The following is a 14,592-nucleotide window of genomic DNA, read 5'->3' on the forward strand; positions in this document are numbered from 1 at the left end:
ATTTTTCTTGTACAACATGATAAATATGGAAATATGTTTAAAAGCATTGCACATGTTTATCTCATATCAGATTGCTTGCTGTCTTGGGTAAAGGGGAGGTAAGGAAGGGGAAAATTTGGAACACAAAATCTTACAAAAATGAATGTTGAACACTATCTTTACATGTATTTGGAAAATTCTAGGTCTTTTGTTCTACCTACTGGGGTAATTCTGATTCTCACTATCTGTTTGGACAGAGTGAATTTTTAGCCACAGAAATTCTTAAAGTTCTTCTACTAAGTTGCAGAAGAGTTATAATATATGTTGGTTAAGGGAAAGTTCATACAAATAAAATCACATATCCTTATAATAGGCAAGCAATGAACAAGTTCCTTAGACCCTAAAGGAGACATCTTGATGGTCCAAGATGAATTGCTTAAGTATTTGAATTTTACCAAATGCCTCCATGTTGCACTGTCATTACTAACTTAAAGATGAATACTTAATTCTATTTCTTAATCTCAATTCACTGCAATAATAATTTGGTACATACTTAGATCCTTGATATGGAAGATACTAGGGGACCTGTTTCCAGAAAACTGAAAAACTGAACCATGAGTAGTCATTCTGCATTAGCCTAGCATGTGGTTGGGAAAACCTTTTATTTTTATTTTTATTTTTTATTAGCTGTGTAGCAAAACTGTCACTGTTTTAAAATGGTCTACCTGCATCATCAGGGCTTTTGTTGCATTCTCATTCAAGGATGACAGATTTACAGTATATTGTGAAGGCTTAGTTGATAGTGGAGAAGAGAACTCCCCAACACTCTCAGAGTTCTAAAATATGAGAATTGGTGCTAAAATGTAAAAGGCCTGCCTGTGAAAGAGTATTATATCAGTCTCATCATAGACTTAAACTTTTGCTTTTACTAGTGACTTGGTTTCATTTTATATTACTTAGTTGTTTAACAAATATATATCAAACACCTACATGCAAGCCTATATGAATACTACATACAATTAATTTTATGCATTTTACTTGTTGGTAATAAGGAGGTTAATTATTCTTCACCTACAATACGTACACTTTAAAAAAAAATCTGAACTACTATGGAAATGTCTTCATAATAATGAAAATAGAATGGGAAGCAGCCCATTATTCTCTGGAAGAAATAGATTTTCCCTCACTAAAGATCTTCAGGTAAAGGTAAACCCAATCTTGATCAGCAATAGAATTAGCCCCAAATTCCCCTTTAACTCTTTTGTGAGCTGTTAGAAGAGCAAAATGGCAAAGAACTAGCATTGTCTAATCATAAACAATTCTTATCAGCCTAATTTTATTTTTGTTTTTGCATAGGCAATTACACTGGTAAATCAGAAGAATACTAGACAAGCTCAAAAATGTAGGTTAGGAGATGATATACTTTGTTGGATTTAATACTGATGGAATGATGAGGTCCATTTGAAAAGAGATTAGGCAGAAGCATGCATATCTATCTATCTATCTATCTATCTATCTATCTATCTATCTATCTATCTATCTATATATATCGATATATATGTATATAGATAGATAGATATATAAGATTGCTATGCATCAGCAAGTTTCCCCTAGCTCTATGATCTCTAAAGTTTCTATCCATTATTTACCTGAAGGCACAGAGATCCCTATCAATTATTTGCATCAAGACAAAAAATATATTTGTCAAAGAAGCAGATGACATATAGTCAGGAAGGTCTGCTAACAAATGGACAGAATCAGGATACTAAAAGATCTAACCAGGAGAGAATAATAGAGTGGATCAAATAAAATGAAGCCAACTAGAGACAAGGTGTTACTCTACTTTAAAAAGTAATAGCCACAGATACAATATGGAAAAGACAGCTGATTGTTTATAGAAGGGGCAAAAAAATTTAAGAGTTTTACTACATTGCAAGCTCAAGACAATTTAACAGTAGAGAATTACTGTCAAAAAAGCTAAGGCACCTTGGTAGTACAAGCTAGAGCTTTGTGCTTGAGATCAGGAAGATTCATTTTATGAGTTCAAATATAGCCTCAAATACTAGATGTGTGACTCTGGGTAATTTAACCCTGATTTCTGTAGTTTCCTCATATGTAAAATGAGTTGAAGTAAAAGATGGCAAACTACTCCAGTATCTTTTCCAAGAAAACCCCCAAATAAAGTTGGATGTGACTTAAATTACTAAATAATAACAAAAACCAAGTCTGAATTAAGATAAATATAGAACAAGGGAGATGATAATATGGATATGTTATGCCCTACTCAAGACCACATTTTATATGTATGGGATCACATTCTTAAAGGGGCATTGTTAAATTGCAATTTATCCATAGTCAGAACAGTTAGGTCTGGAGACCCTGACCAATAGATCAGATCTTCTGAAAATAGTAGATATATTTAATGATAACATTTAGAAAAATGATGGCAATTATTTTTAGGTACTTAAAAGGCATAATCTTTAACATTTGTCATTATTAACATAAATAATTTTGGTTCCTTCCAGCAGAACGTAAGTTCCTTGAAGGGAGGACCATTTTTTTGGTCTTTGTGTGGACAGTATTTAGGACTATAGGTATTCCTGGACAAGCTTTAATTGGCTTGTGAGGTTTGTTTTGTTTTGTTATGTGAACATTTGCACCTTGGAAATAGGAACACATTGACAAATTAGAATTTGATTTATTATGTTGATTTTCTAGACTTAAGGGAGTGTAAACAATGAAAACTAAAATTAAAGGGGGATGTGCACATTCCCTCTTTCATTTTATCATCATACATTTTCTTTTGTTTGACACATAGGAATGTATTAATTGATGCTTGTTGAATCTAATAGAATGATAATCAATTCAGGTTTACAAATATCTGATGAACATTCACTAGATGTTAGCATTAGTATTGAAGAAATCTTTCAACTGATAGTGATCATAGTGAACAAGAAAAGGATCTTCTATGTGCATATATTATTTTATTGTTTTAGACTTCAGAATGTAGGCTTTGACACATCTGCAGTTTTAAAGATACCAGTGAGGCTAACACTGCCCTATGGGTGGAACCAGTCAAAATGAAGCTGTTGATGGATAATTCCTCTTGGCTATGATCCACCCTGCCAATTTCTAGTCAACTCCACCATAATTCTGACCTAGGCTTCTTTTATTCCAGGCTTCCCTTCTCTTTGCCCCACTTGGCTTGGATGCCTTCTTTGGAAACCATGTTTACAGTTTCTGTGACTCAGACTCAGCTATTTGCCTACATTCTTTCTTAGTCTCTTTGGATCTGATGCCTTGGTTCCCTGCTGCCTCCTCAATATTCAGCCAGACCTTCCCTTCCATAATGATACGTGTTAGTGAACTTGGCTTTCCTATATTCATTTAGTGCTTCCTCAGCTGCCCATACTGACAATCCCACTGCAGATACCAGCAACCCAGCATGTTGTTGTGCTTTGCCAATTTCAGCAATTACAGGCTGGACTAACCTCTATGGCAGGGTTCTGACTACATCTGTTTCATCAGCATGACCTAGAGTAATACTTAAGATCAAAGACCAAGAAAGAATAAAATTTTTTTAAAAGAAATTTTGCAATCTATAGTTAATATTGTTTATCTCCACTAAGGCAGACAAAGTAAATCATGGTTGAGGTTTACCAGAGTAGTTGCTATGTGCTGAACTTATGGAGAGTTATTTTCTTTTTAAAAAAGTAATGGAGAGTTATTTTCTTTTAAAAAATTAGTAAAAAAAATAATTTGGTTTTGTATTTACTTTAAAAATACACATATATGTTGATCAAATGAAAAATATAAAGTAGGGCCATTTGGTCAGTAAATAGGTATGACTAATAATAGTAGCCAACTTCCCCTATTTTAGGCTTCTTACTATGCTGCTACAAGAAAATAGGAAGATAATTTCTCACTTGTATATTCAAAAAATGTTCATGTGCCTACAGATACATTTCAAAGGATTTGGAATCATGTATTTAAGGTTATAATGATAATAGCAGGTATTATTTATAAGGCACCTTGAGATTTTCAAAGTACTTTTTGTATACTGTCTTATTTGGTCTTCCCAACAAGTTGGTAAGATAGATGCTACCATTATACCCATTTTGCAGATGAGGAAATTGAAGCTAAATAGCTTGTCCACGATCACATAGGTAGTATGTGTCTCAAGCAGGATTTGACATTATTCCTATTCTAAATATATTCCTAGTGTTTAATACACTGTACCACCTAGCTGTCTAAAAGGTCACCTAATCCAATCCTCTTGTCAGCAAATAAAGTAAAGCCCAATTTCCATTTGTTGATGATTCTGGAAGAAGTCAGAATGCTGTAAAATATTCAAAACTAGATGGTTTACAGCAATGATGAATCCCACTCTCTGTACTCATGACTTAATGACTTGTTACTGACTGAGATTACAAAGGAGTAATTAATGCTGGTAGCCTAAGGATTCTGTTTTAAGATCTAGTGAGATAGAATTTGGGATTTAAGATAACTTAGGTTTGGTGGGGTCTTTGTATTCAAATAATATTCTTTATAAATCTGTGTCTCATGATCAGAGTTTGAAATTACAATTTGTTCAGTGTTATTTTTTTTTTGAAAACGGAAAATCATAAAAATATGGCAGTGTACAACTTCAATTGTACAGTTGTGTGGTTGCATGATTATGCATAATTCTGGGAAACAAAAAGTATGGACAGAACAAATTGTAAGACAATTATCCATGATTGATTGATTCACTTAGAACAAAAGTATTGAATGTCACAACTATTAGTAGCAATAAATATCAAGAGACACTACAAATATACTGTGCACTCAGCAATATATTCCTGGAATTGTGTCAATCTTCTCAATGGTACAAATACACATAAGTAAACAGTAATGAGTAACATTGAAAATGACTAACAGTAAGAACTACTGGTGAGAGGAAACCAAACAAAAGTACCAATGAGTGTATTGGGACTCTTAAAAATCATAGTGCAAGACATTCTTCATAAAAGAATGTTTAAATAAGAACTCTCAAAAGCAAACCAAAAATGAGGGAATAGTAAGAACACAGGAGGCAGAAGTGAAGAAACAACATAACAGTAGAAATATATCTAGGGCAAAGCTTCTTAAACTGTATGTTGCAGTCTCATATTAGGTCTCGTATCTGAATTTAGGAGCTGAAAAATTATGACATTATCAGTAAATGTTTGATTTGTGTATCAATTTTATTTAATTGGAGTCATACAAAAATTTCTTGGTGGAAAAGGGATCATGGGTGGAAAAAGTTTAAGAAGTGCTGAGCTAAGATATTAGAACCTATACAGGCTAAATCAGAGCAAGTACATACCAACTCTTTTTATAAAGCCCAACAAATTTTCCTCGAAATTTAATACAAAGCAATTACTGAAAGACCAAAAAAGTTTCAATTCCACTAGTCAGGCACAAAAGGAAGAAATGCAAGGCAGATAGCCAACTATCCTAAGAGTTAGGAAGACCTGAATTGTAGTCCTATCTCTGAATCTTATGATGATTTTGTTTTTTGGTCCTTTACTTTCTCCAAGAGGATCATGGCATCAGGGGGATCATTATGTGACATATAATTAAGTTGGATTTAAGTGAGGCAGGGCTACGTATTCCTTTCTTTCTGTTCCAGTGTCATGTAGGACCAGTGGGCAGATATAGATCAGGATGACTGGAGACGTCCCTGGATACACTGGGAGACCTTGTACTTTTTAGGCTAGTTGACTGAAGAGGCAATCCCCAGTCAGTGATTAAGGTTAGGTAAGAAATGAGGTAGAGAATGGCCTCTTTTACCTAGTCCAAAAAACTGACTCAAAGAGAATGTAAATAACCATAATTTCTATTTTGGCCAGAAAATATGAAGGTCTTCTCCTAGATTTGCTTACTGGTTATATAAACTTAAGAAAGTCAAAGTTCCTCTAAGTGTCCAGGTAACTCTCTAAGAGGAGAAGTTGTAAGATGCTGGCTGATGTGTATTGTCAGAAAAGCTTTCCTCACCTGAAATCAGCAAAACTAATCAATTTTGAACCAACAGCAGAGTTGAACAGTTTTTGTACCTGTTTAAAATTTGACTTCTACTAGTATTACAATGCCTCACTTGTAAGGTGTGCAAAGTACTTTACTCATAATAGTCCTAATACAAATACAATTATATGTATGTATACACACATATATTTTGATATATGTATTTTCTGTATGAATTATATTTATACTATATGCATATATATCACACATATGCTTATGTATGTTGTGGATATATATGTATACATACATACATATATATATATATACACATAAATGTGGTCAGTATTAGATATATACACACATATATACATATACATATATACACACATATATATATACCTATCTATATATCTCTATCTATCTATCTATAGTATGTGTATAATATTGGCCATTATCTGGATAGACATATAACACAATTAGAATAATGTCCATTTTATAGAGGAATAAACTGAACTTGACAGAGATTAAATAACTCAAGCATGGTTGCACAGCTAGAAAGTTTCAGATTTAAGACTACAATCCTGGTCTTCTGATCTTAAGTCAAATCTTTTCCCCACCACACCATATTTTCTACTGTGAGAATACATAAACATTAAGTAAAATTAAGAAATAACTCTTGAAATAATCATGAAATAAAGATAAGAAAAGTTTTCTTGGCCTGAAAAGATAGGAAAATCATCATGAAGATAGGAATGATTTGCCTTACTTTTGAATCTGCTTGACTAGTAAGAAGCACAGGCATTAAGGGAACAGATGTCTATACCTCTCTATTTGTATGGTTAAATTATAAGTTGCCTACTCAAGTTATGGACCACGAAACACCAATAAAGAAATAATTAAAACAGTATTCTGATGGGTCACAAAATTAGGAATTTTAAAAAGAAGATTATTAAAGAAAATGTGCCTGGTAATTTTTGAAAAAAATATGATAGGAACAGGAGATGTAACCTTTTTTATTATTCCTTACCTTGCCATACTTCTGTGCATAGGACCCTGTGAGCAGTGAGTGAAAAACGATGATGGTTTCATCCAAATCCCAGACAAATACACGCTGAAGACACAAATGATAAACATCAACACATAACAGTGTTCTGGGAAAACAGAAATCCCTTTACAAGCAGAAAATCACCATGCTTCATAGATGGATATAATCTTGACACTGCATCATGGAAAAACATTTCACCTTATTAATTTACTTTAAAGTTAGCAAAACATATCCTTTGTAAGATCTGAGGAGCAAAAATACTCTAGATTAAAAAGTAATTTAGATTTAAATATATAACAGTATATATATATCCAGCTAATTTCATCATTCACCATCAGTTCAGATAAAAAATTCTGGTGAACACATTTGAATTTTTCCCCCCATACTGCATAAATAAGTTTTTAAAAATACAAATGAAGATGAGAAAGATGTGCAAACAAATTTATAAGTTGCAGGCACAAATTTTAAAGCGGGGAGTTGATCTGGGTAATTAAAAGAAATTTGGGATGATCTCCTTTGGAAAGTAGAGAATCATCTGAGAAGTAAATGATTATCTATCTATGTTATCTCTGGATTGCTTTTTCTGGATTTTTATATGTAGTTTCTGCTTAGGCAAAGTATATAATACCAGAAAAGGAAAATTTTAGCATTAATAATGGTTCATCTCAGTGCTTCTTAGTAAAAGTTGAGTCTAGAGTTGGAAAAAGACTTTAGAGATAATCTAATACAAAATTCACATTTTACAGTGGAAGGAACTGATGACTAGATGGAAGTACAAGCCTTCTAACTTTAAATAACAGTGCTTTTTTATATCATGTTGTCTCTCTTCTAAGTTTACTTTATTTTAAAATAAAGCACAGAGATAATTTCACATATCAAACTATATACAGATATATAGATTCATATAAAGGGATGCTATTTCACAAATATGTTTTTGGAAGATGCATATTTCTTAATATGTGGATTGAATTTATGTCATGAAGTATTGACAATAAAGTCTTTTAAGATTTCATAGCATCAAATGTAATAATCAGAAAAATGACCAAGATTCTTCTGTTTTGGTCCATCTCTCTTGTTTGAGTCACATTGGAGAAAAATTTTCTCGGGCCTAGAAATTGCAAAGTAATATCATTTTCAAATTATCTCAGTTTTGTTTTTGTTCATTTATAAAGGAAGAAAGCCCTAAATTGTGCCTGCTACAAAATATATAAACAATTATACATAAGGTTTTTGGCAGGAACTTTTTCAGCCATTTAACTTGAAATCATGTCTGTAATTTTACAGAAGGCAGATTCTATTTTTCAGCAGAAGAATTTTTTTTTTTTTTTTTTTTTTTTACCATTCATCAATTAGAAAAGGGCATACCTCCAAGTCACTGTCGGGTGGAGGTGATGGATTATTTTTCCGGCCTCTTCCTCGGGACTTTGACCCAGAACTCCTACATGTTCTCTCATCAAGGTCTTTGATGGGTGTGGAAGGGCTTTGGACTGTATCAAAATCTCCTGAAAATATAAACATTCATGTCAAAGTAGTGCTTCATTTGCCAATAGGGATAAGCCATACGAAATAGTATAGGTTATTGTTCATATTAACAAATCACACTTTAATAGGAACCAATATCCAAATAACAAATATATTCATAAGCCTTAACCAATAGTTTTCTTATTTCACTCAATATGTAATTCAACAAAATTTCAATACAACAAAGAATGGGCAGAATTTCAGTGTTGAAATGGTATTTAACAACACAATACATCACAAAGTCCCTCACACAATTAATAGGGCAATACAAATAGAAAATGCACCCGAATGATGTTATCCATTATGACTTACTAATAACACTAAATTTTTTTTTGTTTTTGTTTTTGTTATCATTGCTTTAATGTCATGGTTCTACGTTGGTCACAACAAAAATAACACAACAATCTCAAAATAGATGAGATGGAGCAAGTTCAACATGAATTTGATATATGAAACAGCAAACCCATAAAATTCAAAGTACTTGAGAAAAGTATTTTAATGAATCTAAAATATTACTTAAATATATTCTACCATAAAGTAAAAATGCTTTGGTTGACCTAAATTCTTAATTCTACAGAAGAATCTGCTGCACTGGTTTTAGCTTACTGCCCTGTCTCTCATAATACATTTACTCTGTCTTAGTACATTCACATGTGATTTCGTGCTGCAAAATGTATTCCTAGTTTTCCCACAAATATGGATTCTTATGTAAACCTCATACAATCCAATAGACAGAAGGACTGTAGCCCAAGATATCAAATGTACTTTAGGCCTACTGCCTGATTTCTTTTAAACCTTACATCTTTTAGGCCTTGTAAATGTGGTGACATTCCAGCTCTGAAAGCTGAATTACAAGGGATAGCAGAAATTCTCAAATTCTTTTGAAAATTAAATCTTAGAATCTTTAGGGTGCTAGAAAAGTTGATTTTCATTGTTGACACAACAGGCCATCAATGTCACTTTATTTTCTTCAACACACTTAATAAGGGAGCATCCTTATGCATCAACCATATAATTTTTAGCCAAAATATTTCTGTGAGCCACAAACATTTCTAGAACAAACCAATTGTTGCAACCATTATGATTCCATTAAATGCTGTCAAAAATACTTCCTACATTTACTTTTACTTTGAATTTTATGAAATGAAAGCTAGGAGATGAGAAAATCTGTTCTGATAAGAAATAAATGGAAATTTTTAGCAAAAGTTTTTTGAATAATAACACACCCATGGTCCCATGTATGATCATGTATTTTTCATGACCTTCAGTATTCCAATATGACTTCTTTTTTGTCCCTCTGAATGTCATTATACTCATTATACTTTAATTTAGCAGAAGGGATTTCCAAGGTAAAGATAATTCATCAATCATTTATTATGTTGCAACTGTATAATAATCATTGTGCTAAATGCTGAGGATATAGAGGGAAAAAATGAAATAATCTTTGCTTTAAGAAGTTTTGGGAAGGTGGGTAGTATAGTTGATATAGCACTGGGCTTAAAGTTAGGAAGACTCATGTTCCTGAGTTCAAATCTGACCTTTGATACTAGCTGTGTGACCCTGGGCAAATAAGAATCCTGTTTGCCTCAGTTTTTCATCTCTAAAATGATTAAGAGAAGGAAATGGCAAAAAACTCCAGTATCTAAAAAGAAAACCTCACCAAATGTAGGACACAGCTGAAACAACTGAACAACAGCAATAATCAAGAAAATTAGGGTAAACAAGGGAAATAACTTGGTGGAGATAATATATAATACATTCAAAATAAATACAAAGTAATTTGGGGAAAGAGGATAGGCAGGAATTATGCCTGGAGAAATGAGGAAAGGCCTCTTCTAGGAGGAAACAGTTGAGCTGAATCTTAAAGGGAACCAGGGTTTCTTGGAGCCAATCGAGGATATTAGCATTTTAGGTATGAGGGATGGTATAACAAAGAGAGGAAAAAAATTAAAAAATATATGTCAGTACAGAAATACAAACTTTTTTGTTGTTTAGAAGTAAAGTTCTAAAATGATGGAAAGAATATAATATGAAGTAATAAGATATTTTACCTAGCAACATTTTAGTCACCTTCAATTTGGACAAAAATTCCTTTTTCAGAAAGTGGCTTTATATGTAACTCAATGATGATACATATCAGGAATACTTGGCTAATGTGTATGCATCCTACTTTTAAAAGAGTATATAAACAGTCATTAGAAGGTTTGCAATTAACTGTGAATGATCAATTGTCTTTTTCACCAAAGATGGTTTTTCTTCATATTTTTATTCTATAACACTTTATCAATACTCTTTATTTAGTCATTCTTTATTAGTATACCATATGAAATAAAACAACAATTATTGATGGAAGACTCTATGTCAGTGGAGTGCTATAGAAGGAGGAGAGGTATCGAAGCATATGCAGAGAAAGGTGGACTTTACACAGAAGAAAATACAAGCATGCACAAAAGAGAGTACTTAGGGCTGTGTTTAGTGAAAACCACCAAGTTTTTCACTTTAATGGCACTGAAAAGAGAGGGCAAATTGCCTTTGTTTTTTGGCAAATCTCCATTGTTCAATCTATATTTCCTTCATATTGTTATGTCAACTGAAGTTTCTACATTTATCACATAGATTCTAAGTCTTAGAAAAACATAATCACTATATAATAAGATGAACTCACATTCTTTCAGTCTCAGCCTTCCTGAAGGTCTTGGGTTCCCTGGAAGGCATAAAAGGTCCCAGCTATGTGTACTTTGGCCTCTCAGACTTAGTGTCAGAGAATGAAGAGTCTCCATATCCTGATGACCTACTGACCAGACACATTTCCAAATAGAGCTAAAAGGAGCTAAGTGTCATTGTGCCCTTTTTGCATATTCTTGATATGTTAGTGTGAAGTTAACCTCCTTCTTTGTTAAATATTCAGCAACTTGTGAGTGCCTTAATTTATTCAAACAATAAATATGAATTAAGAGGGTCTGGGTGTGAGACCCAGGCTTACAATACAATTTAGAACAGCAAGAATTCTTACAGATTATTTACTGCAAATTCTTTATTTTAAAGATGAAGAAATTGAGTCCTAGAAAAGTAATATGACATTTACAATCATAGAATCACACAAAGATAAAGCTGAGAAGAGATATTAGAGGTCATCTAAAGTGATCTTTCATTTTATGGATAAAGAAAATGAGTATCAGAAATTGTTTTAAAATCATGTCAAAATTGGTGGATTGTACAGAATGCTGGCTCAATGGTCTTGAGTCTGATCCAAAATCTTTCATTTACTGCCTATTGGACTTTGGTTAAGTTATTTAATATTATTGGACCTTGGTTTTTCAATGCATAACAATGGGGTGGTTGAACTCATGATCTTAATGATCCCTTCCCATTTTAAATCTATGATATAACACTTTTTTTTTTCAGCCTCAGTCCTTTCCTTCCAGTTAAAAGTTACAATCAATTAGTGTCCCTTGTCCTGATGGTCCTGTCATTTGATTGATTGACTAATCTGACCAACTGATTTGTGATGTGATGTGAAGTCATCATGTCACATGATTTTGACAGTTGTATTTTATTTCTGTTTTCTAGTACAGTGTCTTGGTTATGGTCTCATGGCACCAAAGTCCAGTTTCTTACAGATACACTTAACTGAAAAATAAATTTTCATTTTTTCTTATCCATTTTCTTTTTCATAAAAAAGCAAAACAAAACTAAAATATAACTCTTGGCTAAAATAGCTAAAAAAGAGAGGCCAGTTTGTTAGTCTACCAAAAATGATGTAGATCTATGTATTCATTTTTTTGGGGGGGGTAGCCAAAGTGATATTTGTTATTATTATGTTAATATATTATTTATCATTATCTTATAATTTCTCTTAAAATGAGATATCCATTTATCCATATCCTTTTATATACTCAAATCTCTCATAAACTATCTCTAGTTATCTGCTTTTCCAAACTAGAAACTGTTGTAATTTTGGAATAATTAGCTTTCAAGTCAAAGAATCATACCGGTATGATCATACCGGTGGTAGCTTAACTTAATCCCTTTGACCATCCCCCCCCCAAAAAAAATATTCTCTTTACCAAGTATTTTGTTAGTGGGAATTCTTATTTAATAAATGTAAAAATGGTCATTTGAAGAAGATTTTAAAAAGAATAATACTGAGAAAAAAGTTTCTGGTAATAATTAAGTTCTTTCCAACTTCTACCTAAACACTGTTATAATGGAGAAATCATCATTTACCTTCTCCTGTATCTTTACAAAATATATGCAGATATTATAAATATAATATATATTTTCAAACATATATAATATATATGCAAAGATTGCAAAATATATGCAAAGATCTGTAGTTGAAAATATTTTGAAAGTTCATGGTTTTTATGGGACATTTGTTTAAAAAAAAAAACCAGAAAATAAAACAAACAGAAAAAAATCTCCTTCTGTATCCATATGGTTAGAAAAATTTTATTTTTAGCATATTGCCTGACTGTATAAACAAGTTTTTTCAGAGCAAACATTCTGAATGTTATGATAGTATCTTATAAACTAGTAAAATCAAAATTTTTAAAAACACTACTTGATATTCAGAGCCAAAACACGAAATCATATTAAAAGCATGACAATGAATGTAAGCTCCCTGAGAGCAAGGGTTTGTTACTTTTGTATTTATGTTCCCAATGACATAGCATGGTGCCTGGCATATTAAGTATGTAGTAATGCTTATAAAGGATCCATCATAGCCACTATTCATCCAGTCAATAAACATTTATTATGTCTCAGGGCAGGTAAGAAGTACAGTGGATGGATTGCTGAATCTGGAGTCAGGCAGAATCATTTTCCTGAATTCAAATTTGACCTCAGATGTTTACTAGCTATATTATCCTGGGTAAAGTCATTTAATTCTATTTGCCTCAGTTTCTTCATCTGTAAAATGAGCTGGAGAAAGAAATGGCAAACACTCCAGTATCTTTGCCAGGAAAATTCCAAATTGGATCATGGATAGGTTTGAAAAAAAAAAAAAAAACAATGGAATAAAAAACACTTGTCAGTCACTGTGCATAGAAAGAAAAGCAAAAGATAATCACTGTCCTTAAAAGACTCAGGTCTAATGGGGAAGACAATGTGCAAACAACTACGTACACACTAGCTTTTTAGTTTAAAAGTTTTTTTGTTTGCATGCCAGTGTAAAAATGCCCAGTAAATTAATTATACCTTGAATGCCCTAGTGCATAGCATTGTTCATCTAAGAAAAAAAAAACAATGCATCATAGTGGATAGATGAATTTAAGAGAAAAAATGACCCTCATTCAAATCCTACTTCAGACAGATGTTTGCCTTTCTCTTGTGACCATAGGGAAATTACTTAACTCCACAATGCCACAGGCAACATTCTAAAACTTTAAATTACAAACAAGTTTCAGTTCCCAATTCATAGAGATTTATATCAAAGAAGAAAAGTTAAACTAAAAGTCTTTTCTTTTTTCAATTTTTCATGAATTACTGATCACCAATATGTCTGCTTATTGCTTTGTTGTCATAGAGAGTTGTCATGAGGAAAGATGTTCACATATAAGAACTAGATTTCACATATGAAGAATTAGAATAGTAACATTTACTAATAGAATTCAGTAACTAGTCTATAAATGATGTTGTCTTTGTGATCAGTTGCTTATATCATTGCATTGAGAAATAAAGGCATTTATCCATGAGTCTACATTATCAACTGCATTTGTTCCCAGACCTTTCTTAACTTGGTCCTCTATTTACTACTATGCTGTTAGATTAGAATCCCTTGTTATGCTGACTTTTACAAAATTATTACACACTATAAAGCAAATGCTGTTTTTCAATACACATATTCATTCAAATTAAATGACACAAGTTAAATGGTTTGGTTCAAAATAACCTTGAGGTAAAATTTCTTAAGATCATTCAATTAATCTAATGCTTTCAATATCCCTAATATCATTATAGTCTTTTTCCAAGAACATTAAAAAGAGGCAGATTTGGTTGGTCATTTCTGGAGGTATGTAAGATGATCACTACAGTAAGGGAAGTTCAATAGATTTTTGGAA

At 32.3% G+C, this 14,592-nt stretch overlaps 1 protein-coding gene across 11 annotated transcripts in view; it reads right to left on the reverse strand.

Moving 5' to 3' along the window:
- EYA4 (EYA transcriptional coactivator and phosphatase 4) overlaps positions 1-14,592 on the reverse strand; it is a 312,586-nt gene that overhangs the window by 44,648 nt on the left and 253,346 nt on the right. For all 11 annotated transcript variants that reach the window (XM_074309793.1, XM_074309795.1, XM_074309802.1 and 8 more), the window contains 2 exons: positions 8,375-8,511; positions 6,992-7,075 (listed from right to left, as the gene is read on the reverse strand). In XM_074309793.1, coding sequence (XP_074165894.1) covers positions 6,992-7,075; positions 8,375-8,511 — 221 coding nt within the window. The remainder of the gene's footprint in view (positions 1-6,991; positions 7,076-8,374; positions 8,512-14,592) is intronic.

Source organism: Sminthopsis crassicaudata, chromosome 4 (genome assembly GCF_048593235.1).
Source record: "Sminthopsis crassicaudata isolate SCR6 chromosome 4, ASM4859323v1, whole genome shotgun sequence".
Lineage (NCBI taxonomy): Eukaryota > Metazoa > Chordata > Mammalia > Dasyuromorphia > Dasyuridae > Sminthopsis > Sminthopsis crassicaudata.